The 26,128-nt window shown below is 42.1% G+C and overlaps 1 protein-coding gene across 1 annotated transcript in view; it reads left to right on the top strand.

Moving 5' to 3' along the window:
• The first annotated feature begins 308 nt into the window (after window positions 1–308).
• The window catches only part of TSHR (thyroid stimulating hormone receptor), an 86,410-nt gene continuing 60,590 nt past the window's right edge, over window positions 309–26,128 (top strand). Inside the window, exon 1 of the mRNA XM_050897708.1 lies at window positions 309–478. Coding sequence (XP_050753665.1) covers window positions 309–478 — 170 coding nt within the window. The remainder of the gene's footprint in view (window positions 479–26,128) is intronic.

Raw genomic sequence — 26,128 nt, forward strand, 5'->3', positions numbered from 1 at the left:
CGGGAGGGGTGCCGAGGAGCAGGGGGGCCAGGTCGGTGTGGGGCGGGGAGCGGCAGGGAGGGGTGGCCGGCGGGGTGGGCGCGGGGGCCGGGGCGAGGAGACGGAGCCTGCCCGAAGGAGAGGGCGCGCAGGGCTTGCTGAGACCTTTCCTGTCCCCGCTTAGGGAGGAGGCGGCGTTGTCCAGCAAAGGTGCCGCCTTTCCCGAGCAGCTTCTCCCGGCGGGGCAGCGTCGTCTGCCCCTGCGGCTCTGGCGTCTCCTCCCTTCCTCTCGGAGAAGCGAGGGGCAGAGCGGGAGCGGGTGGCGGAAGATGCTGCGCCTCCCGGTAGCCTTCCAGTTGCTGCTGGTGCTGGTGCTGTGCAGCCAGGGCACAGAGAGGTGTCCTTCAGCCTTCTGCGAGTGTTCCGACTGGGATGACTACAAAATCACTTGTAGGGACATCCACTTCATTCCCAGTCTTCCGGAGGACACCCAGACCCTGTGAGTACATTGGGATGGTTTAGGGGAGACAGTAGCCCGTTGTGAGTATTCATATTTTGCAAGCAGGAGATGCTCTGAGCTAACGCCCTGTGAGATGAGGGAGGGAAGTGGTGATGGGGGGAGTGCTGTAATTTACCTGGGCAGTACAGCATAGCGGGAACAGCAACGCGCGGACTCTGTGCGTGTCAGGGAGATGTAGTAAAAGTGACTCTCAAAACTTATAGAGATGTGAAGAAATGATTGTCCGTTGGGCCTTAAAAGTTCTGGGTAGGATATAGGAAAATTAGTCACTGGGCTGTTTGTGGGCAAACTGAGCGGAAGGCTGGATTCTGTGTGACATGTGCCTAGGGGGTGAGGGAAAGGAAAGATAGATCAAACACAGTTTCGTAATTAAAAAAAGAATAGGAATTGAATGTGCCACCTCGCAAACAGTCCCACGAAAGCTTCTGTGCACTTTCAGCTTCTTTGCCAAAACCCGACAAAAAGAATCCATGGCAACTGAGGATCCCACTATACCGTCTGGGAGACAAAGTACTTCAGATAAACAAAAGCATGGAGTATGGGATAGAGCAGCAAATTTGGAGCTTGCCAAAGTGATGGAGCCAAAGTACCTAAACCTAAGTGTTTAGTACCATTACAGGCACTGTAGGGTATCTTGTCTGGGTTCCTGCTGCTAGTCCAGAAGAGTGGCCTGTGTCGTATCTGTCAGTCCCATAGAAATATATCAGATAAATACTCTAGGAAAACCGAAATGGCACCAGTCAACTATAACTAAGCAGCTGAATCACTCCTGGCTTTTACTTTGTCTCATAAGGCACAAAATGTTCCTAGTCTCCAAGGGAGGGTTCATTTGTAAGTAGATTAATTTCTGATAAAATAAAGAAACTCAAACTCAGTTGATTTAATTGGAAGATAAAATGATAACAGGTTGATTGGTTTATGTCCTGATAATGATTCCCAGGACTTTATTTGAAAATATGAGCCGTGAAGTTATTTGAACTTATTTGAATGGACTTCTCAAGTTTTTTTAACACTTGAAAGTAAAGGCTTAGCAAATTGATCACTTATCTGAAAAGACAGAGAAAAAAATATTTATGTTATTTCCATTATTTATGCATGCCTTTAATTCTTTTGATGATTAGACTGCAGTATTTCATTTGATAAGATTTTAAATTATACGGGTTTTGGTTTGGTTATTATACTTTCGTATATGTGGTTTATTTAGTTTGAAATTGCAGTAATGTTACTGTATGTAACATGTAGTACGTTCTTTGAACTCTACCATGACAAGCTAGAAAATAAAGCAGTTTCAGTTTATAGGAGAAATATGCCTTCGTACAGGCATTTAAAGTAGTAAATAGAAACAATGAGATCACATAGTGGAATTGGATATTTTCCTTGAAAAATGCTGGTATGATGGCTGAGAAGTACCTCTCTACACAGAGCTTCACAAATAAAGCACTTCGGCTACTGGAGTTCTAGTGTTTTAAACACCTGTTGTAATGGGAGCTCTAAGATCATAAGCCACTGTTTTTAAAAGACAAATGTACCCAGTGAAAATCTTATTTCCATGGAAAAAGTAATTAACAAAAACAATTGAGAAATATTTTTCTGTTTATTTTGGGTATATTTTAATCATCTGTTACCAACTGGGGTGACCATTGCAAACTTCTCAAGAAGTGTACTCCCTACCACAGTCATTATAAGACAAGAAAAAATTTCAGGTAATGACAATCGTGCTTTTATAGTGTATGGTAGAAAAGGTAGACCATGCGCTGTATAGTCAGTTTGATTTGAAAATAAATGGGAAAATCCTCTAAAGAAATAAGGAAAACAGAGCTCTCTTCACCAAAAAAACCCCAGCATTTTTTACTTCAGTTTGCAGTTTTATCTCTGGATAAAGTGTGTATATTTTCCTTCTGTGTTATTTGAATTGCTGAAGTCTAGTGGACTGTATCTAATTCTGTAGTCCCTTGCTCTCAGCAAATGACTTAATCTTTCTTTCCCTCCATATGTTAAATGGGAGTCATAACAGTTACTTGTACCTGTTTTCGTTCAGAGTGCTTTCAGATGCTTCAGACTGACTTACTTGCACATGGAGGATAAAATAACACAAAGAGTTTTCCTGAGAGATTATAAGGTGTGTGCCCCTGCTTCCGTCATGTTTTGCATCCTTCTGCCTTACAACTGGCAACGGTTCTGAATTAAAGACAAAAGATTCCAAAATAATGGAAGTTTCTGTTAACCTTAAGAACAAAGGAACACTTCTTTGAAGTGAAGTATGTAGCTGTGTGTATCTGCACATTGTATGTTGAAACCCTCTACAATTTTCCCCAAATCCAGCACCTTTGTTACTTTAGGTAAAGTAACTTTGCTCCTTGGTGGTTACGTGTGAACCTCAAGATTGCCGATTTTAAAACTTTCTTCTGTGGCTATTCAGTTTTGTAGGGTTTGTAAAGCCAAGAGACTGGTGAGTCTAGGAACACTTTGCCAGCTTTTGGAGATTATGAGCTCTTTTCATTGCACAGGATCTTGAAACTCCAATTAAAGTTTCATTCCGATTATTCAGTTGGGACTGTTCTCATTTCTCTACCCTACTTTAAGAGAGTGGTGTAAGCCTTTTTTTAACAAGCCATGCTTATAAGAAATTGCAAAAAATGTTTATTTCCAAACTCTTTTAGTGGAAAAGTGTCATGAACTTCGGCCAGGAAAGTGTGTTTGTTTTAAATAATTTTTAATGTATTTGTCCAAATATAATTAATGCAGGTGTTTATCCAGAATGCCTGAGGGCACAGATATTGTTCTTGGAGATGCTTTTTTTTCAGTACAAGATTTTTCTTTTTTTTCTTTTTCTGTGGAGTAAACAAGTAGAAAGAAAAAGGTTTTCTGTATTATAGGCAAATCTTGTCTTGTTGCCTGAAGTTAAGGATACTCATACCATACTATGGTAAGAAAGCAGTTCTAAGTGGTATTGAAATACAGTACTAAAAAATATGAAATTAGGTATTAATAATTTTGTCACATCTATAATATTTTTCATGCCTCTCTCTGCACAGCTGACACACCATCCTGCTCTGCCACCATTTTACCCCTGCCTGGCCCTCCTTTGCTTCTGCCTCTGCCTATCCTTGACTCCATTCCCCCTTCATGCTGTGGCAGTGGCACTATGTGCACAGTACTGAGGCGATCCCTGTCCCAGCCCCTCGGCTGGCAGTGCTTTTCTCTTTCACCAGCACAGTGCTGGAGCAGAGCAATGGTTGGTGCTATAACCTCGTCCGTGTTTGGTGGAATATGCCGGGGGAGATCCTGGCCTTTCAGTGCAAGCAGATCCGCTAGGAAGTGGGGGTTAATGACTACGAAGAATTACTTACACTTAGAGATCACCAAAACCCCACTGAACTTTGTCCAAAGATATAATTGCATCATAATGCTTGAATTATTGTAATACCTTTCTTGGCATCATTATGGTGAAATATTCAGATGGTATCACTATCCCAGCATCATCTCAACGCAGTTTCCAATGCTTTTCATTTTATGAATCTATTATTAGTTGCTTTTAATTATTTTTCCTTTGGCAATAAATCTAATAAACTTTTGCTTCATATTTATTTGTGCTCTACATCACCTGCATTCGCTTACTAAAATAACTTCAGCTCCCCTTCCCATCCCCAATATCCTCAATACCCTCGCTTAAATTTTCCACCACTTAAGAACAGCCATCACAAATCAGTCCAATGTCTCTCACCTAATGCAGTATCCTGTCTCCAGGATTGCCCTTCTCTTAATTTTCCTTAGGTATCTGCATATAGAAGTCATATGTGGTACTCTCCTGTCGTGGTTTAACGCCAGTCAGCAACTCAGCACCACGCAGCCGCTTCCCCCTCCCCCTCCCAGTGGGGTGAGGAGGAGGAAAGGAAAAAAAAGTAAAACTCACGGGTTGAGATAAGAACAGTTTAATAACCGAAGTAAAATATAATACTAACAAGAGTAATAATGAAATAGAATAATAATAATAGTAATGAAAAAGAATATAACAAAAAAAAAAAAAAGGAAGGGGGGGGAGGGAAAAAAACCAGTGATGCACAATGCAATTGCTCACCACCCGCTGACCGATGCCCAGTTAGTTCCCAAGCCGCGATCTGCGCCTCCCGGCCAACTCCCCCCTGTTTATATACTGGGCATGACGTTCCATGGTATGGAATACCCCTTTGGCTAGTTCAGGTCAGCTGCCCCGGCTATGCTCCCTCCCAGCTTCTTGCACACCTGCTTGCTGGCAGAGCATGGGAAACTGAAAAGTCCTTGGCTTAAGATAAGCGCTACTTAGCAACAACTAAAACATCAGAGTGTTATCAACATCATTCTCACACTAAATCCAAAACCCAGCACTGCACCAGCTACTAAGAAGAGAGTTAACTCTGTCCCAGCCGAAACCAGGACAATATCCACCCCTTATTCTATACCATTTATGTTATGCCCAGATCCCACACTTTCTGATACATCTCCAATTAATCATCATCACTTTTCCTGTCTTTTAATATATACACACAGATATCATTCCCACGGTCTATGGGCCATCTCTATCAAATGTCTGTTGAGTTCATTCAGTCCATGACTTTGAGCTCCATCTGTCGTAACAGTCTGTCTGGGCAGGAGGAACGGTGCAAAGTCTGCTCAGTCGGCAGAACAGGATTGGGCTTCGGTGTGGTGTGGCAGGCGGGTGACATTGGGCGCAGCAGGAGGATGGTGTGTGGTGTCAGATGGTTGCATGCTGAAGTCAGTCCTGGTTCCATCACTACTGCACTTCACTCAGTTTTGTCAAAGTTCATTCTTCATTAATCTAAGTGATTCTTCCTGTAATACCATTAATATAGCATATAACAATTATAATAATGATGACATACAGTGGCAAGATTATATAGCAATTAATATCATACAGTTTAATCTATTTGCTGTTCTCACCTAAAATCAAATCCCCTTGAGGCACACATCGGACTTCCCAGTCCTTCCGCATCACCCACCAAGTGCACCCAGGTCCTTGAGCAAAAGCAATCCCACGAATGGGTTTGCCTTTGCCTGAGGCAGGAGTGACCCAGACTGTTTTCCCTAGCATATTTTTTATGTGCACTACAGGGACTTTATCCCCTTCTACAGTATGTAAAAGTTGTGATTGGGCAGGGCCAGCTCGATTGACAGATCCTCTAGTGTTGACTAACCAGGTGGCCTTTGCTAGATGTGTATCCCAATGTTTGAAGGTCCCACCACCCATTGCTCTCAATGTAGTCTTTAACAACCCATTGTATCGCTCGATTTTCCCAAAGGCTGGTGCATGATAGGGGCTGTGATATACCCACTCAATGCCGTGCTCTTTGGCCCAGGTGTCTATGAGATTGTTCCGGAAATGAGTCCCGTTGTCCGACTCAATTCTTTCTGGGGTACCGCGTCGCCATAAGATTTGCTTCTCAAGGCCCAGGATAGTGTTCCGGCCGATGGCATGGGGCACGGGATATGTTTCCAGCCAGCCGGTGGTTGCTTCCACCATTGTAAGCACATGGCGCTTACCTTGGCAGGTTTGTGGGAGTGTCATATAATCAATCTGCCAGGCCTCCCCATATTTGTATTTCAGCCATCGTCCCCCATACCAAAGAGGCTTTAACCGCTTGGCTTGCTTAATTGCAGCGCATGTTTCACATTCATGGATAACCTGTGCGATAGCGTCCATGGTCAGGTCCACCCCTCGATCACGAGCCCATCTATATGTTGTATCTCTTCCCTGATGACCTGAGGTGTCATGGGCCCACTGAGCCAGAAATAATTCACCTTTATGCTGCCAATCCAGATCTACCTGAGCTACTTCAATCCTAGCAGCCTTGTCTACCTGTTGATTGTTTTGATGTTCTTCAGTGGCCCGACTCTTAGGTACGTGGGCATCTATGTGACGTACTTTCACAACCAGGTTCTCTAGCCGGGCAGCAATATCTTGCCACAATGGCGCAGCCCAGATGGGTTTACCTCTGCATTGCCAGTTACTCTGCTTCCATTGCTGCAACCACCCCCACAGGGCATTTGCCACCATCCATGAGTCAGTATAGAGACAAAGTATTGGCCATTTTTGTCGTTCAGCAATGTCTAAAGCCAGCTGGATGGCTTTCACCTCTGCAAACTGACTCGATTCACCCTCTCCTTCTGCAGTTTCTGCAACTTGTCATATAGGACTCCATACAGCTGCCTTCCACCTTTGATGCTTTCCTACAATGCGACAGGACCCCTCAGTGAACAGGGCGTATTGCCTCTCATTTTCTGGCAGTTTATTATAAAATGGCGCCTCTTCAGCACGCGTTACCTCCTCCTCTGGCGATATTCCAACATCTTTGCCTTCTGGCCAGTCCGTGATCACCTCCAAAATTCCTGGGCGACTAAGGTTTCCTGTTCGACTTCGTTGTGTGATCAGTGCAACCCACTTACTCCACGTGGCATCAGTTGCATGATGTGTAGAAGGGACCTTCCCTTTGAACATCCAACCCAGCACCGGCAGTCGGGGTGCCAACAGGAGCTGTGTTTCAGTACCAACCACTTCTGAAGCAGCTCGAACTCCTTCATATGCTGCTAATATCTGCTTTTCAGTTGGAGTATAGCGGGCCTCAGATCCTCGATATCCCCGACTCCAAAACCCAAGAGGTCAACCTCGGGTCTCCCTGGGTGCTTTCTGCCAGAGACTCCAGGTAGGGCCATTCTCCCCGGCTGTGGTGTAGAGCACATTTTTAACATCTGGTCCTGCCCGGACTGGCCCAAGGGCTACTGCATGAACAATCTCCCGTTGAATTTGTTCAAAGGCTTGTTGTTGCTCAGGGCCCCATTTAAAATCATTCTTCTTCCGGGTCACTTGATAAAAAGGGCTTACAATCAGACTATAATTTGGAATATGCATTCTCCAAAAACCTACAACACCTAAGAAAGCTTGCGTTTCCTGTTTACTAGTCAGTGGGGACATAGCTGCTATTTTGTTGATCACATCCATTGGGATGTGACAACATCCATCTTGCCATTTTATTCCTAAAAACTGAATCTCCTGTGCGGGTCCCTTCACCTTACTTTGTTTTATGGCAAAACTGGCTGCCAGAAGGATTTGGATTATTTTCTCCCCTTTCTCAAAAACTTCTTCTGCTGTGTTGCCCCATACGATGATGTCATCAATGTATTGCAGGTGTTCTGGAGCTTCACCTTTTTCCAGTGCATTTTGGATCAGTCCATGGCAAATGGTGGGGCTGTGTTTCCACCCCTGGGGCAGTCGATTCCAGGTGTACTGGACGCCCCTCCAAGTGAAAGCAAACTGTGGCCGGCACTCTGCTGCCAAAGGGATTGAGAAAAATGCATTAGCAATATCAGTTGTGGCGTACCACTTGGCTGCCTTTGACTCCAATTCATATTGAAGTTCTAGCATGTCTGACATAGCAGCACTCAGCGGCAGTGTGACTTCATTCAGGCCACGATAGTCTACTGTTAGTCTCCATTCTCCATTAGACTTTTGCACTGGCCATATGGGGCTGTTAAAGGGTGAGCGAGTCCTGCTGATCACTCCTTGGCTCTCCAGTCGACGAATCAGTGTATGGATGGGAATCAGGGAGTCTCGGTTGGTGCGATATTGCTGCCGGTGGACCCTTGTGGTAGCGATCAGCACCTGTTGTTCTTCGACCCTCAGCAACCCCACAACCGAAGGGTCCTCAGAGAGTCCGGGCAAGGTGGACAACTGTTCAATTCCCTCTGTCTCCAAGGCAGCTATACCAAAGGCCCACCGGTGCCCCTTTGGGTCCTTGAAATACCCTCTCCTGAGATAATCTATGCCAAGAATGCATGGAGCCTCTGGACCAGTCACAATGGGGTGTTTTTGCCACTCATTCCCAGTTAGGCTTATTTCAGCCTCCAATACAGTTAGCTGTTGAGATCCCCCTGTCACCCCAGAAATACAAATAGCTCTACCCCTTTATAGCTTGATGGCATTAGAGTACACTGTGCACTGGTATCTACTAGAGGTTTATACTCCCGTGGGTCTGATGTGCCAGGCCATCGAATCCACACAGTCCAGTAAACCCGGTTGTCCCTCTCCTCTGCCTGGCTGGAGGCAGGGCCCCTCTAGTCCTGGTCATAGGATTCTCCACTCACTTGTTGTAAAAATAGATTAGAATTCCTTTTCATAGAATCAGGAGTAAGATCAGCCCTTCCACTCTGTCGGCTACACCGCTCGCAGGGCTCACTGGAGGCTGAAGCAACCATTTTCCTGGAAGAACCCTCATTTGTGGTTGTTTTTCCTCGCAATTCACGTACCCGTGCATCTAGGACCGAGGTAGGTTTTCCATCCCACTTCCTCATATCCTCTCCATGGTCAAGCAGATAAAACCACAGGGTACACCATGGTATATACCTTCTCTCTCCTCTCTCTTGCCCAGAAGAATACCTTCTCCTAATAGCTGAGGTATTGGTCTGTACAGGTGGGCGGCCAAACTTATCCTCAAATCGCTGGAACTCTTGGGACCATTTCTTGGCTAGTATGTCTGGCAGTTTCTCCACAACCACAACGAGGGAGGAAGTGAGACTTTCTTCGTATTGCCGAAGTCGGCGAGCCAATTCATCTACTCTTGGTCCCTCCTCATCTTTCCAGTCCATTACTGCCAATGCCTTGGCATACGATGACGGTGCACTTTGTACAAACTTCCACCACATGGGTCGTGCACATTGGACTTCATCTGGATCTGTGGGTAACTGCCCATCATCTGGGTCATAATAAACCATCTCCTGCACAGCTAATTCCCTCAGGTACTGGATACCTCTCTCCGTGGTGGTCCACTTGCCTGGGTGTCATACAACATCTTCCTTGAAGGGGTACCTTTCCCTCACGCCTGACAGAAGTCGCCTCCAGGGGCTGAGGGCTTGTGTCTTTTTTCCAATCGCCTTGTCAATGCCCCCTTCCCTAGAAAGGGATCCCAATTGCTTGGCTTCCTTACCCTCTAATTCCAAGCTACTTGCCCCATTATCCCAGCATCGGAGCAGCCAGGTGATAATGTGCTTGCCCGGATGACGGCTGAAGTCTTTTCGCATATCTTGCAGCTCACGCGGGGATAGGGATCGGGTGATTATCTCCGGTTCTGCCTCTTCCTCCTGTTCTCGTGATGACCCTGGTTCACCTCCATCCTTTGCTAAGCAAACTGATTTTTTGTATATTTCTTCTTCTGTATAGAGGCGATTGATATTGGCACCGGTTGATTCTCTAGTTCAGCTGCGTCATCCATCACCAAGATTTGAGTTGCCACAGTGCCTGTTGCTGGGGTTTGAGTAGCCACAGTGCTTGTCATAGGGATTAGAGTAGCTGCAGTAGCTGTCGCCAGAGTTTGAGTAGCCACACTGTTTGTCGCTGGGGTTTGAGTAGCCGCAGTGCCTGTCGCCAGAGTTTGAGTAGCTGCAGTGCCTGTCACCAGGGTTGGAGTAGCTGCAGTCAGTGGGAGCTGATCTCTGGGTGGTATTTTTAAATAGTTGTTTAACCCTAGACAAGATCTGAATCACATTCAGGAACAGGCTGATTCCTAGCAATTAGACCATGCTAAGTTCAACATCCCAAGGATATTCAAAATTTACAAACTCCTTCAATGCTATTGTAATTAACCTGGCAGAGAAAGGGAAGATGTGGGAAGATGTCTCCCCAATAGGTTGGCTCCCTGAGGAGAAAAGGTAAAAATACAATTATTAATAGTCTCCCATAGGCAGCTCCTGAAGTACAGAGATGACAACAATGCTGAGTACAAACACCCGATTAGTTTCACGGCCTGCACTTCTATCATATCATAAACCAGTGTTACAAACAACAACAACATGATAACTCTAGCCCGGTTCCCACAGATGATAAACAGCACAACAGGGAGCATATACTGCAAGTAGGGCATTACATAACGCAATTTCAAGAACCACAACACCAACTCTGAGAGCAAAAGAACCCACATGGTAACCAGTAACTATCAAACCAATACAATGAATACTTATAACAAGTTTGTTTTAACACACTCTGATCAGATCTGTCGTTATCTCAACCCTTCGTGCCCCACGTTGGGTGCCAAAAAGGCTGTCGTGGTTTAACCCCAGTCAGCAACTCAGCACCATGCAGCCGCTTCCCCCTCCCGCCTCCCAGTGGGGTGAGGAGGAGGAAAGGAAAAAAAAAGTAAAACTCGTGGGTTGAGGTAAGAACAGTTTAATAACTAAAGTAAAATACAATACTAACAAGAGTAATAATGAAATATAATAATAATAATAGCAATGAAAAGGAATATAACAAAAAAAAAAAGGAAGGGGGGGGAAGAAAAAAACCCAGTGATGCACAATGCAATTGCTCACCACCCGCTGACCGATGCCCAGTTAGTTCCCAAGCCGCGATCCGCCTCTCCCGGCCAACTCCCCCCTGTTTATATACTGGGCATGACGTTCCATGGTATGGAATACCCCTTTGGCTAGTTCAGGTCAGCTGCCCCGGCTATGCTCCCTCCCAGCTTCTTGCACACCTGCTTGCTGGCAGAGCATGGGAAACTGAAAAGTCCTTGGCTTAAGATAAGCGCTACTTCGCAACAACTAAAACATCAGTGTGTTATCAACATCATTCTCACACTAAATCCAAAACCCAGCACTGCACCAGCTACTAAGAAGAGAGTTAACTCTGTCCCAGCCAAAACCAGGACAATATCTCCATGAATAGTGTCTCAGCTTTCAATTATTTTTACCTGCGGGAAGTTTCTAAACTTGGTGTGGTTTTGTCATTGTAGTAACCCTCAAAGGATTGCTCTTCTGTGTCTCCTGAGTTTCGTGTTTATGCCTCATTCAGTTGTCTCTTGAGCCCATTTCAACATCCATAATATCCTTTGGCAGTGAGTTCCACAAGCTTAATAGAAGTTGCAAGAACTCATTTTGTTGTTGTTGTTGAAAATGCCACATTGTCTTTGCGTCAGCAGCTGCATACACAACACTTTCAGGACCGTGTTGTCTCCCTTAAGTCTGCTGACAATATTCTCGTCTCCTCCCTATAACTTCTATAGCAAGCCAACAGTAATGTCCTGTGTTCCCTTCCATAAATGTTACTCAAAGCAGTCTACTCTGCTGCCTAAAACCCGTAGATATATATATGACTGGAGAGAAGGCAGCGTCTCCTGAGTTCAGAGCTCTGAGTGCTGAATGATTATTCCCCACAGAATGAATATGGGCTGAGCTCTCCCTGCCTTTTTTTTTTTTTTTTTTTTTTTTTTTGGAAGGGATGCTAGTAAGATTTCTATCCTGTACCCAGGTGCTATTTTCACATCACTGTAATCAAATTTGGTTGAAATTGGACAAGAGGGAGTTAAGGGGGGACAGTGGAACTGGCAGATGAATAGACACAAAAACAGTACGGTCTTTAAGAATATGCTCTTTACACGAGGCATTAAGCTACGATTCTGCATCTGCTCCAGGATATTGGCTGTAGGTAGGATACTGCTTTTCAATAAATGCAAGGTGGCTCACCCTTCAGGGGCAAGGAGCCCTGACATATGTCATGTTTACTATGTTGGTAAGGGTGAGCACATGGATACCAGGATAACAAGATGTAGTGAATCAGCTGGTCTGTTTAGTTCCCCATGCTGTTGTCAGCTTTTGATAAAAGAGATATGGAAACTGTGTAACATATTTTACACATTTACAATGTGATATTTAGAACTAGCAATGGTATGTCGAATATTCATAAATACTTATTAATAAAAATGTTCTTTTGAACTCACAAATATATATGCTAGTTCTTCGAAGGGATCAGAAACATGTGAATACATTGATTTTTGAACTTGCATTTTCAAAAGAAAATCAGCAAGGACCTTAGGAAAGACTGAAGACAAATTAGCTGTTAGACATAAGAAAGCAAGCTGTTTTATGGATTGACAGCAGGTTTAAGCAAGGAGAAAAAAAGATGGTAACAAACTCTTAATTTTCAGAATACAGGGAATTCATCAAAGGACCTTTACTTGGAACTGTGACATCGAACAGTCTGTGTGTAGGCTGCTCCGTGTTTAGGCTGTTCCTAGTTTCTTTCTGGGTGCTGTAGTAAGCTGCACATAGATATGCTGTGATCTTGATGAGTGAGCTGCCATCAATACATGCCATTTTTATATCCTGCTATTTCTCCTCAATAGCCTGCCACCAGCTATTGTCGGTAGCTGAAAAGATAAAAATCTTATTGTTCCCTTTGAGTGAGCCTAATTGCCCTTAGAGTGAGCAGGAATTACACAGATCCATTGCAGGGAGACTAAAACCTATAGTTTACTGTTTTAGCTTCATAAAGGTTGATAACAGTTTCTTGCCTGCATCTTTTAGAAATTGGCCTCATAAGATTTCAGTAAGATGTAATCTTAATTACATTGTAAAAAAATATTTGAGTTGTGAATGGCTTATGATCTACTGCCATTTAACTGTAGCAAAAAGAGCGTGTTAGCTTTCTAACAACTGTTTAAGTAAAACTCACCGTCTGTGAACAGTCACATGGTAAAATATGTTATAATAAAATGCTAGATGCTTGTTTGTGAACTTCATTTGTTTTCCCTTCTTAATAAGTTGTAGAGGCATAGATTTTAAGGCCAAGAGGGCTCATGTGAACCTCTAGTCTGACATTCTGGATGCTAAAAAGCATAAAACTTCCCGATAGGTATGGTTAATTAGAGCTCCTTCTCCTTTTTTATTTTTTTGGGGTAGAAAAATCATATATTGTTGGATTAAAAATGATATTAAAAAGAATCATATTAAGAAGAATCCCACACAACTGTTAACAATTTGTTCAAATGCTCAATCATCCTTGCTTTTTGCCTGTGCTTGTGGCTACTGCTGTGCAGTGCAAAGTAGGGAAGTGTATTTAGGCATTGAATTTACACACTTTGAATTGCCACTCTGGAGTGAATTGCCACTCTCTGCATTGACTGCAAGAAATTCAGGCTTCTAATTTTGATCCTCTGAACTGCACATAAGAAAAGTGCCAGAACTGTCCTGGAGTAAATGGTTGGGATAAATCCTTTCTTTCCTGAGATGAAATCTGGGCAACTGTAGCTTTATGCCACTAGATTTTGTGGCGTCTTTACCTGTCAGATGAAAGAGCCCCACATTCTCACAGTTAACATGATCAAATTGCTCCTTTTTGTTTTGATAAATTGAACAAGTTGTGATCCTGGTGTCTTCCACTGTAAGGCATATTTTTCAATACTTTATTAAAACCTGTGATTCCTTTCTGAACTGTCTCTGACATTGCTACCTCCTTCTTAAACTATGAGCATTAGAATTGAACTACCCATATGCTTTATTAAACATTTTTGGGCATAGAGCTCCAATCAGTTATCCACTGAGCATAACCCTTAAGTTATTTTCAAAGTCTTTGTTTCTGAGAATAGTGTCTGCCCAACCTGTAAGAAAAATTTATAGTTTGCTGTTCTTAACAAACATTTTTTTTCTGCTCATCTATTTCAATGGACATTGACTGCTTTATTCAATTTACCAAAAGTTCCAGCTCTCTGTTTATCAGTGACTTGTCTTCTTCATTATTTACAATTCTCACAAAATTTGTTCTCTGTTTGAGTTACGTAATTCAGCACCTTTATCAGTCTACTCATCAGAAAGTCTGCTTTCCTTTTTTGTTGAATCTGGCAATATTTGTTGTTCGTATAGGAACGACTTTCTCTCTCAGACTGTTGTAGTGCAAACAACTCCTCAGCTGAAAGATTTCTTTTATCAACTTAATAAAAACAAGATGGTGTTATTATTTAAGAGCCATTTCTGGATTTAAACACCAGAGTCTAAATCTGAATGTTCCGTTTAAAACAGAACCTTTCACATAAAGATCTGATAATCAGTGAAGGACCAAGTTTGCTGAAACTTTCCAATCTTCCTATCTTTGGAGTACTTTTTTCATCTTGCAAAGGTAACTGTTCCCTTCATTGCGAAAACAGAAGATTGGTATAATGACATTGTCACTGAAAGGCATTTTCATGTAAGAGCTGATCGCAGTATAGCAATTTTCCTTTTTCTTTCTCCCCAGATTTTCTCATTTCCTGGTCCACCTTCCTCTCATAACTGAATTATTTTAAAAGTAGCCTATGACATCATTAACCCATGGAAAAATATTGTCAAAAAGTACCTCAAAAGGAAATCCTGTTAAGAGCAGAGGAATGGTTGTACTTGGTCAGACTAAAGGTCCACCTAGTCCACTATCCTGTTTCTGGTAGAGTTCATGAGCATGTGCTGAGAGAAGAGTCTAAGAAAAAGAGAAGTGACTATTATACTTCCCCCTAATATTCTCCTAACCTTTAACAATAAGGAGATTCATGAGCTAGATGTTCTTCTTGTCCCTATGCAGAATCAACTATTTCATGTTGTTTCTGAAAGATGTTTTGTTTTTAAAAGCTTTCAGAGATGAAGTCTTCACAAGCTCCCCTCAGCAGTCTTTTCCACTGCTTCACTCTCTTCCTGATGCTTTTCTTTGGATTATTTCCAACTAATCCACAATTTTCCTGATACGTGCTGTTCCAAAATGCATCAATATCAGTGCTGACTAGGTACTGCAAGTAGAATTGGTGTTCCTAGATGTAAAATGACACATGTGGGCAGCTCAGGAAGAGATGGGTTTTTTCCCTGAAAAAACATTAAACTATTTCTAGCTGCTGAAGAATGGAATTAGCAAAATTTCCACCACTTAATTCAATAGATTTAATTGAGGTATAGAAGTGAAGTGAGTTTTCTTCGAAATAAGAAACAATGATTTTATAAGGCTACAGCAGTGACATTAAGAACATAAGAATAGCCATGCTGATTGACATGAAGGACCCATTGTGCCAGGTACTCTGTATCTGAGAGGGACCACAGACAGACTGGAAGGGTAAGAACAAGCCAAGCACATGTGATACTCCCTTAATACTTTCTCAGCTTCTCACCTTCTTCAGTTGAAGGAATGTCTTGACCCTGTTCATTAATATATTTTATTGCCTATTTTTTAATTCTCAGTGGATCTCTCTTTCAGTTGCACATCTAATTTTGCCTTGAGCTTATATCAGCTTCTTGTATCAACAGTGTCTTTTGACAAGGAATTTCACAGGTCTGCTTCCTGTTGCATGAAGAGACACTTCCCTTTTGGTTTTGGTGGTTTTGCGTTTTTTTTTTCTTAACTTCCTGAACTTGTCTCCCTTTAGCTTCATATATATGGCATTTTGTTCTTGTTTTTGAAGAAGGAGTAAACAGTCAATCCCATCTTCTCCCTGCCCTTCCCAATGTGTAGACCTCGATTATGCCTCCGTTCAGCCATTCCTCAGCCGGAGTGAAGGGTCCAAGGCTACCCAGTATCTTCTGTGGAAACCATTCCATACCTTTGATCATCCTTCTTGCTTTCTTTGTATTTCTTCCATTTCTAAGTAAATATTCTACTCCAAGTGACAATACCAGTGCTCTATTCAAGGTAGAGACAAACCCTAAATTTGTACAGTGGCAAAAGTATGTTATCTATTCCTTTCCCAGTTTTTTCTAATATTTGATTTGGGGGGTTTTTTTGACTGTTCCTAAGCACTGAATCCATGTTTTCACGGAACTAATGCCAAGATCTAACACAATGCCAAGATCTGCTCCTGAGTGATAATGATGAGGTCAGAACCTGTCATTTTTAATATATGTATCTATGTATGGTTTTCCTCCTGTGTATCATTTATATCTATTGACACCAAATTTCATTTACCATTTTATCTTCCAGCCACTCAGTCCTATAAGAGCCTTCTGAAATTCTTCACAGTCAGCTCTTAACATTACTACCTTAATAACTTCCTAGCATGAGTAAACATTGTTACCTTACTGTTCACCCCCTTTTTCCAGGTCGTTTATGAATGTATATTAAACAGCCTAAGTTCTTACCCAGATCCCTGTGGAACTTCATTTACTCTTCTCCTTTGTTTCCTATTTTTAACCAATAATTTATCTGGAGTGTATTTATCCAAACTATCACAATCTTGGAAATGAACTAAACTTTTTTTCCCCTAAGGAAGAACTAAATTTTCCTTGTATATTGAAGTGTCTCCCTCAGGAGGAGATAATTGCATAAACTTATTTTTAATATGTAAAATCCTTACATAAACATTTATACATGCTGGAAAATAACAGTGAAAACTATTTCTTAAGGAAGACCTAAGTAAAGATACAAATAAACGTATTGCCTTAGAAACTGCAGAATGTGCTTTGATCAGCCTCAAAACTTAGATCTATTTACTTGTATATTATCAGCCTTATCACAGTATTGCAGAACCATGTTCGCTGTCTTTGGCAGTTTATCTAAGATTCTAAACCTGAAGTGTTGTACAGTCTGAAATACCAGCTGGTACACCATTGCTTTTGTTACTGTTAATAAAAATGTCATGGATGATGACCAGGTTTCCCTACCAGCATTTGTTAGTTTCCCTCGTCCTTCACTGAGGATTTTAGACAATCTGACAGGCAGAAAAAGTCTTTGCAAGGATGCCACTGGATTTTTAGTACTGTTCTGGATCCCCTTTTAAAAGAGGTTACATTTTGAACATCCATTTGCATACCAGTTGCACTTCTCATACTTACCTGTATTTAACTTGCATTGTCATCACCACAAGTCAACTCCAGCTCATTCCTTACATTCCTCAAATAGGAAAAATCAAGCAAATTACATTCATTATTTCATTCATTGTCTATATTACTGTCATTTGTGGACCAAAGCCCTATAACTGTGGGTATTGTACAACGACAGGGCATTGTACAACGACAGGACATAGATGGTTCTTGCCTCCAAAAGTAATGTAGGACTGCAGATAGATATAGACAAGCATGGGCATCTGTAAGGCAGTAGAAAGCTGTATATTTACATATATAACATATGCACATTTCTGGAATAGGGTTGTGTTTTCTTCCCTAAGGTAGAGCTCTGCCACTAGTGTAATTTATAAATGAAAGATATTTAAGCTAAGCAAATATAAAACCAAAATTACTGTTTGTGTGTGTTTTCAGTAGAAATTCAAGCAGTTTTGAAGTAACTTCCTGTGTGGTTTTATTTCTAAAAGTCCTTTGGTGAATCTTAACAGTATTATGATGAATGTTTCTTTACATTTCTCGATGTGGTTTTAATGTTTGTCATATGTACAAAAAAATAAGGTTTCAGAGATCTTTCTGAATTTTAAAGTATCTCTGACTGTTTATAAAGGCCTCTGAGCTTTTTAAAGCCTGTTTCCTTTCTGTCACATATGATCTCAGACTTTCTTTGTCTCACAAAACCAGATGCCACTTTTTTGTTCAAATGGAATAGCAGGAAATTTCTTAATTTACGTTCGAAATGTAAAGAAAATTATTAACTAAAGCATGCTGTTCTATAAATCCTGCTCAGCTAGTCAGATTCGAATTAAGTTCCCTCCTTATTCCCAAATAAACATACAAAGATTTCTTTAAAAGGACATGGTTGAAGTGGTCTGTAGTGCAAATAGGACCTACTGAAACATTTTCACAGTCTGGGAGAATGGCCTCTGTACTGCAACAACTTTTTAATCCATATTTCTGACTCATACAGAAATCAAGAAAATGAACAAAAAAAAAATTAAAAAATGCTGTAATCATATGCAGATGGCAAGAAAGAAAGGCTAGGTAGAAAAAGAAGATATCATTTTGGTGGAAAGGGTGAAGCTTCTACTCTTGTGGATCTATGGTACCAATTTTTTGTCCTGACCATCAGAAAAAAGGTAATGCTGTTGCTCAGAGTTGTGATTTTGCAATCAGTATAGATACACGTGTTCAGAGTTATATCAGGAGCAAACCTTTTCTTCTGGGCTACACGAATTTCAAAATTGTCATCAGGACTGTCTCAGACTCAGTTGAATGTATGCGGTCATGTTCAGGTATGACAAAACATTGTAATGGAGATGGCTTCTGCAGAAGTCCTTGAATAATTTTCTGAATTTACCCACCAAGAAGGAATAGAATTATTTTTCTAATAGCTATGTTAAGCTCTAGACTTTCATTTTTTTAACGTTTGTTCACTCTCTTGTTGTGACAGAGACTTCCCCTTTTCCAAACTTGCATCAGTCCTTGTGGAGGAAGGGAGAGGAATTTCACCACTCAGAGAGGTTCTGCAGGAAACTTGTATTTCATATAGTCCTAGTTTATATTACCATTTGTGGAAACTCCCTAATTAAATGGGTAAGGAGAAAACTGCATTTTTTAACATGGAGTCTTTTAAACGATTTTGGTGGGCATTTCCTTTCTGCCTTGAAAGCAGCTGAGCTTGAAAGCAGGTCTGAGTTGAAAGCAGCTTACTTCATTAGTTCCTGGGGGACAAGTGTTTGTACTAACTCTTTGGAGTGTCCTGGAGCATAAAAACTTAACGATTATTGTACTGGGTCATAAAGAAAGCTCCATCTCACCTAAGATCCTGTCCTGAACATTGACCAAAAGCAGATACCCAGGGCACAGGGTATGAATAGTCTTATATACAGGGATCAAATTAGGAAAGCCAAAGCTCTGCTGGAGCTGAAACTAGCAAGGGATGTGAAGGGTAACAAGAGGGACTTCTGTAACCACATGGTCAGCAAAAGGAAACCCAAGGAAACTGTGGGCCCACTGCTCAGGGGGGCAAGGGACCTCATGACAAAGGGCATGGAAAAGGCCTCAGTGCCTTCTTGTCGACGTTTAGCCCTAGCCAGCAACTAAGCACCACACAGCCGCTCGCTCACGCCCCCCCAGTGGGATGGGGGAGAGAACTGGAAGAGTAAAAGTGAGAAAACTCCTGGGTTAAGATAAAGACAGTTTAATAGGGAAAGCAAAAGCCGCATGCGCAAGCAAAGCAAAACAAGGAATTCATTCACCACTTCCCATCGGCAGGCAGGTGTTCAGCCATCTCCAGGAAAGCAGGGCTCCATCATGCGGAACAGTTACTTGGGAAGACAAATGCCATCACTCTGACCGTCCTGCCCTTCCTTCTTCTTCCCCCAGCTTTATATGCTGAGCATGACATCATATGGTATGGAATATCCCTTTGGTCAGTTGGGGTCAGCTGTCCTGGCTGTGTCTCCTCCCAACTTCTTGTGCACCCCCAGCCTACTCGCTGGTGGGGTGGGGTGAGAAGCAGAAAAGGCCTTGACTCTGTGTAAGCACTGCTCAGCAGTAACTAAAACATCCCTGGATTATCAACACTGTTTGCAGCACCAATCCAAAACATAGCCCCATACTAGCTACTATGAAGAAAACTAACTCTATCCCAGCCAAAACCAGCATACTTCTTTGCACTGTTTTTTTTTTTTCATCTGCTCTCAGGCCTCCTAGGTCCCTTTGCCTAGTAGCACAGCCTGAGGAAATGGAGCATTACCTGCAGTAGAAGATAGACTAAAGAAGCACTGGAGTGTACTGGACATATAGAAATCTATGGAACCAGATGGGATGCACTTCAATGTCATTGTGAGGCCACGATCATCTTTGAAAGATCATGGTGATCAAGGGAGGTGGATGATGTCTGAAAAAGGCAAACATCATGCACATCTTCCAGTAAGGCAAAAAGGATGATCTGGGGAAACACAGGCTGGTGGCTGCTATGTGGTTATTTTTTGTATGCAAGTAATTCTGTACCTTTGATCAGCCTTTTCAAGGTGCTATATACACGACCAATGGCAAAACAACTTTCTTTATTTTGTCCTATATTTCTGTCTTAATAATTCCTAACATTCAGTTTGCCTTTTTGACCTCTGCTGAGCAGCTGGCAGCAATTATAGGCACTTCGTGGTCCTCTGATTAGAAACAATAGTATCCAGTAATTACAGCCTGTTCTTACTCTCTTTCCCTCTAGGAAGTGAACCTCTTCTGACTGCTGTTTTCTGAAATTTCATGGTCTCTTTTGAACTTTCTTTGCAGCCATTTATAGACTCTTAGCTTGATATTTCAGAAACACAGCTCTTCTCTATTGTATTTGGAGTACATGCTCCTCCAGTGCAGATGGAGCAAGGTAGTGGGCCATTTGGAAAGGTGGCCAGCAGAGGGACCACATACTGCCAGGTAGATCTGCCCAGAATTAGTTAACCAGAATAAATTATTGTGATCGTTAAAGAACATCTAGGTGCAAGCTGAGACTGATAAGACCTTTAGAATAAATCATACTGAAAGTATGCCAGTGTTTTTAGGAAAGTATTATTTTTATTAGTACTCATCAGGAAAAAATCTAGGCATGAAATATTCTTTCACCCATGGGACTCTCTCTTAGATACCAGGGCTAAGAGGCAAAACCAGAAGAGAAATCTTCACTATTTCTGCAGAAAAATAGAAGATTGCAATCTTTGCTAGCCTTGAGTCCAGAAACTTTTGCCATTATGCTAAAGACATTAAGCAGAGAAAGCTAGGGATCCAGTGAAAGGTATAGAAGAAAGAAAAAATATGAGTAATAGGCATAAGAGGTCAGAGCAGAGACAATCTCTTTATGGTCTGTTTTACTACCTGTGGCTGACAGATAGGCTTAAAAGAGTTTTCATATTGTGCCACTGAGGTAGTTTAACTCTTTCCTGAATTATACATAATTATACAGTTAACATGCCGTCTCTGAAGAACAGCCACGAGCAGGTTGAAAGCTTGTGGGTAAGAATTAGAGACCAAGGCAACAAAGGGAACTTTGTGGTTGGTGTCTACCATCAACTGTCCGCCTGATCAAGGGGAGCCTATTGACGAAGCCTTCTTACTCCAGCTACAGGAGGCATTGCGCTCGCAGACTCTTGTCCTGCTGGGGGACTTCAACCACCCTGACATCTGGTGGAAAAGTAGCACGGCAAGCTGTAGGCAATCCAGGAGGCTCCTGGAATGCATAGAGGACAACTTCTTAAGGCAGGTAATAGACAGCGCTACCAGAGGGGATGCGTTACTGGACCTGTTGGCCACCAACGCAAGTGAGCTAATTGGTGACGTCAAGATTGGAGGCAGCCTGGGCTGCAGCGATGATGCACTGGTGGAGTTCACAGTCCTGAGGGATATGGGTCAGGCAAAGAGTAAAGTCAGGACCCTGAATTTTAGGAAAGCAAACTTCCAGCTGTTCAAGGAGTTAGTCAATAGGACCCCTAGGAAACTGCCCTCAGGGACAAGGGAGCAGAACAGAGCTGGCAGCTCTTTAAGGATGCTTTCCACAGAGTGCAAGAGCTCTCGGTCCCCAGGAGTAAGAAATCAGGAAAGGAAGGCAAGAGACCAGCATGGATGAGTCGAGACCTGCTGGTCAAACTAAAGGGCTAGAAGGAAGTGCACAGGCAGTGGAAGCAGGGACAGGTATCCTGGGAAGAGTATAGGGACATTGCTCAGTTGTGTAGGGATGGGGTCAGGAAGGCCAAGGTGCAGCTGGAGCTGAACTTGGCAAGGGATGCAAAGAATAATAAGAAGGGCTTCTACAGGTATGTCAGCCAGAAAAGGAAGGTCAAAGAAAGTGTACCCCCTCCCCGATGAACACGACTGGCAAACTGGTAACAATGGACAAAGAGAAGGCTCGAGGTACTCCACAACTTTTTTGCCTCAGTCTTTTCTGGCAACCTCTCTTCCCACACCTCTCAAGTGGATGGACCGGAAGATGGGGAGTGGGGGAGCAAAGTCCCTCCCACTGTAAGAGAAGATCAGATTTGTGACCACCTGAGTCATGAATGTCATGAACATATGTAAGTCTATGGGACCTGACGAGATGCATCCCAGAGTCCTGAGGGAATTGGCTGATGTAGTCGCCAAGCCACTCTCCATGATATTTGAAAAGTCATGGCAGTCAGGTGAAGTCCCTGGTGACTAGGAAAAGGGAAACATTGCACCCATTTTTAAAAAGAGTAGAAAGGAGGACCCCGGGGAACTACCGACCTGTCAGCCTCACCTCTTTGCCTGGGAAGATCATGGAACACATCCTCCTAGAAGCTATGCTAAGGCACACGGAGGACAGGGAGGTGATTCGAGACAGTCAGCATGGCTTCACCAAGGGCAAGTCTTGCCTGACCAACCTAGTGGCCTTCTATGATGGAGTGACTACATCAGTGGACAAGGGAAGAGTTACTGATGTCATCTGTCTGGAAGTCTGTGAGGCCTTTGACATGGTCCCCCACAACATCCTTCTCTCTAAATTGGAGAGGTATGGATTTGATGGATGGACTGTTCAGGGGATGAGGAATTGGCTGGATGATTGCATCCAGAGAGTAGTGGTCAACAGCTCAATGTCCGGATGGAGATCAGTGACAAGTGGTGTCCCTCAGGGGTCCATATTGGGACCAATATTGTTTAATATCTTCATCAGTGACATAGACAGTGGGATTGAGTGCACCCTCAGCAAGTTTGCAGACAACACCAAGCTGAGTGGTGCAGTTGACACACCTGAGGGAAGGGATGCCATCCAGAGGGACCTGGACAAGCTTGAGAAGTGGGCCCATGTGAACAAAACAAGGTTCAACAAGGCCAAGTGCAAGGTCCTGCACCTGGGTTGGGGCAACGTTCAGTATCAATACAGGCTGGGGGATGAAGGGATTGAGAGCAGCCCTGTGGAGAAGGACTTGAGGGTACTGGTGGATGAAAAGCTGGACATGAGCTGGCAATGTGCGCTCACAGCCCAGAAAGCCAACGATATCCTGGGCTACATCAAAAGAAGCATGGCCAGCAGGTCGAGGGAGGTGATTCTGCCCCTCTGTTCCACTCTGGTGAGACCCCACCTGGAGTACTGCGTCCAGGTCTGGAGTCCTCAGCACAGGAAAGACATGGACCTGTTGGAGCAGGTCCAGAGGAGCACCAAAAAAATGATCAGAGGTCTGGAGCACCTCTCCTATGAGGAAAGGCTGAGAGAGTTGGGGTTGTTCAGCCTGGAGAAGAGAAGGCTCTGGGGAGACCTTATTGCAGCCTTTGAATACTTAAAGGGGCCTTATAAGAAAGATGGGGACAAACTTTTTAGTAGGGCCTGTAGCAATAGGACAAGGGGTAATGGTTTTAAACTAAAAGAGGGTAGATTCAGACTAGATATAAGGAAGAAATTTTTTGCAATGAGGGTGGTGAAACACTGGAACAGGTTGCCCGGAGAGGTGGTAGATGCCCCATCCCTGGAAGCATTCAAGGTCAGGTTGGACGGGGCTCTGAGCAACCTGATCTAGTTGAAGATGTCCCTGCTTATTGCAGGGGGGGGTTGGACTAGATGACCTTTAAAGGTCCCTTCCAACCCAAACCATTCTATGATTCTGTGATTCTATGCTAGGTTATAGTGTTAGGTTTCATTTCAATTACCTTTACTGGCTCTTCAACCGCTATATATAAGTATCTCCTTATTTGTAAGAAAAAACAGCTCAAACTTTCTGTATTGTGTGACTCAACCTTTCTTCTTAAAGATTGCTATTTAAAACGCTGGTTTTCATTAAATAGGGATATACTAGAGGTAATTGCTGTATACATTGGTATGTTTGTTTTTATTTCAAAATAAGTTCAAAAGATTTCCATAAAATTACTCTATGATGCTTTCTTTAGATCCAGACTGATCACACTCACTGTCTTGAGATCAAGAGAGAACTAGTCTTATTTTAGCACGTGTCAGCAGCTCATTATCTAAGTTGAGGTTTAAATTGTAATGAATTTACTGTAGGTGCTATCATTGCTTCTACTTGAGTCTGTAGCATTGGATTTTGCAAAATCCTGAATATCATTGTTTCCCATTGACTTGGGTAATGTATTAGGGCACTGGCTGGATTGCAGAATCTTGAATACAATAGAAGGTCTTGACATAAAATGGCTTTTTGCAGATGGGACCATTTTTAATTCTTGAGTAAAACGAACTACTTTTTCTATTCTCTAAATTTTGGCTACCACTTAAGAGACACCAAAGTGTGGCTAACAAGCTGCTATGCTATTAGCAGCTTCACAACATAAATTGTTAGGATTTTTGAGACTTTTTAATGTGTATCCTGTGAACATGAGGATGTGTAAGGGCTGAGTCCAGCAGAATACAAAAGCACATGTTTGAAGTTGAGTTTTTGAGGTTGTACCTCATACTTCTCATCCCTGTTTTGGCAGATCAGCATTTGACAGTAGTCTATATCTGAACTGCGTGTGGGAATATTCCATCACAGTTGGTGACGAAGGCAGATCATTTAGATTTTTCTAAACCACTCCTGAGACGGTCCAGTTTTCAAAATATCATCACCTTTTTTAGACTGTTTTGAGATTCTGCTGACCCATGTTATGGAAAATATCAAACAATTATTGATTTTGCAAATATATGAAAAGTCTGTATGAGTCAGATTTGTGAAACGTTGCCTTCTTAAATGATACTACTAGAAAACATACTATTATTAGCTTTTTGCAAAATACTCTGTAAACAATTGCTTAGTAGTTACAGTATTTTGTAAAATTTAAGTTTTTTCTTTCCTTTTACAGTTATATCAATAAGCTCTGTTTTTCAATTCAAGAGAAGGCTGTTGTGTGCTTCTGAAGTGTAATGGGTTGGAAATTTAACGTCAAAAGAAAACAATGTAATGAAAACTGACTGCAGTTGCAATTCAAGGTTCAGTGGAGTGTAACACTTACAGAATCAGTCTATTAAAACGACTGTCGAAATCTTCTCCAAAAATAGAGTTTTTTAACTCTGTGTAAAACACTTTTTTGCTATTAAGTTGATCAAAGCTAGTCATCTCCACAGACAAGGAAAAGATAAAAATGAGTTTCTACTGCCATATCACCAGTGTCTTTTGTGACTGTGTGGTATTCTCATTTAAGTGAACCTCTTCTTAGCATCTACAAAAGAACTACTTGCAGTCCCTCTGCTTTTCTGTTGAGCAAGCTATCTGTGTAGTTAAAGCATACTGAAGTAATGCTTGTTTCTACTGGAAATGGGAATGGCTTTTTGTTTTGTGCTTGTACAGTTCCCAGCACTTGCTGGGTTTCTGTGCCGTAACACAGGAAATTTAAATGTTACAAACATACAAGAAACGCTACTGATACAATGACTGATAAGCAATGAGAAAAAAAATTGTATTCAATGTTCAAAAAATATTTTTTTGATCTTCAGTAGTCTTTCTGGTACCCTACTGTCACTCATTCATGTTCTTCATCTGGTCACTTCCTTGGGTTGTTGTGGGTGTGTACAGTAAAGCAGTGCATAGTTTGTAAATAACTTCAAGAACCCTTAGAACAGTTTTTTCTATGACTCACCATTGTGGTTATGAACAAATCATTTCACTTTAACATTTCACTTTAACTGAGAGGATAATACCTACCAATTTTTTGGACCTAGTGTATGTCAACATGCAGGATTTTTGTATGTCAACAGCAGGATTACAGAAGTAATAGCATGCCTTTTCAAGCAAAATATGTAGGTAAATATAATAACATGCATCAGATTTGAAAGGAAATTTTAAAAGTACAGAATTTTGTAAAATGCAGTATTTTGGAAGCATTTTATGTTGCAGCATGTATATAAAATTATTTAAATCATTACCTGAAAGACAACTGATGAGATATTTTAATGGATTTGGTAAGTATAATGGTGTTTGTAGAAAAGTAAATATTTATTTTAAGAAAGCTCAAATCTGGTTTTGGCTTCAGAAATAGTTAAATACTTTTACAAACGAAAACAACTCAGTGTTGTTTGGAAAATGAACT

This window comes from Gymnogyps californianus, chromosome 5, assembly GCF_018139145.2.
Source record: "Gymnogyps californianus isolate 813 chromosome 5, ASM1813914v2, whole genome shotgun sequence".
In the NCBI taxonomy this organism is placed as follows: Eukaryota; Metazoa; Chordata; class Aves; order Accipitriformes; family Cathartidae; genus Gymnogyps; species Gymnogyps californianus.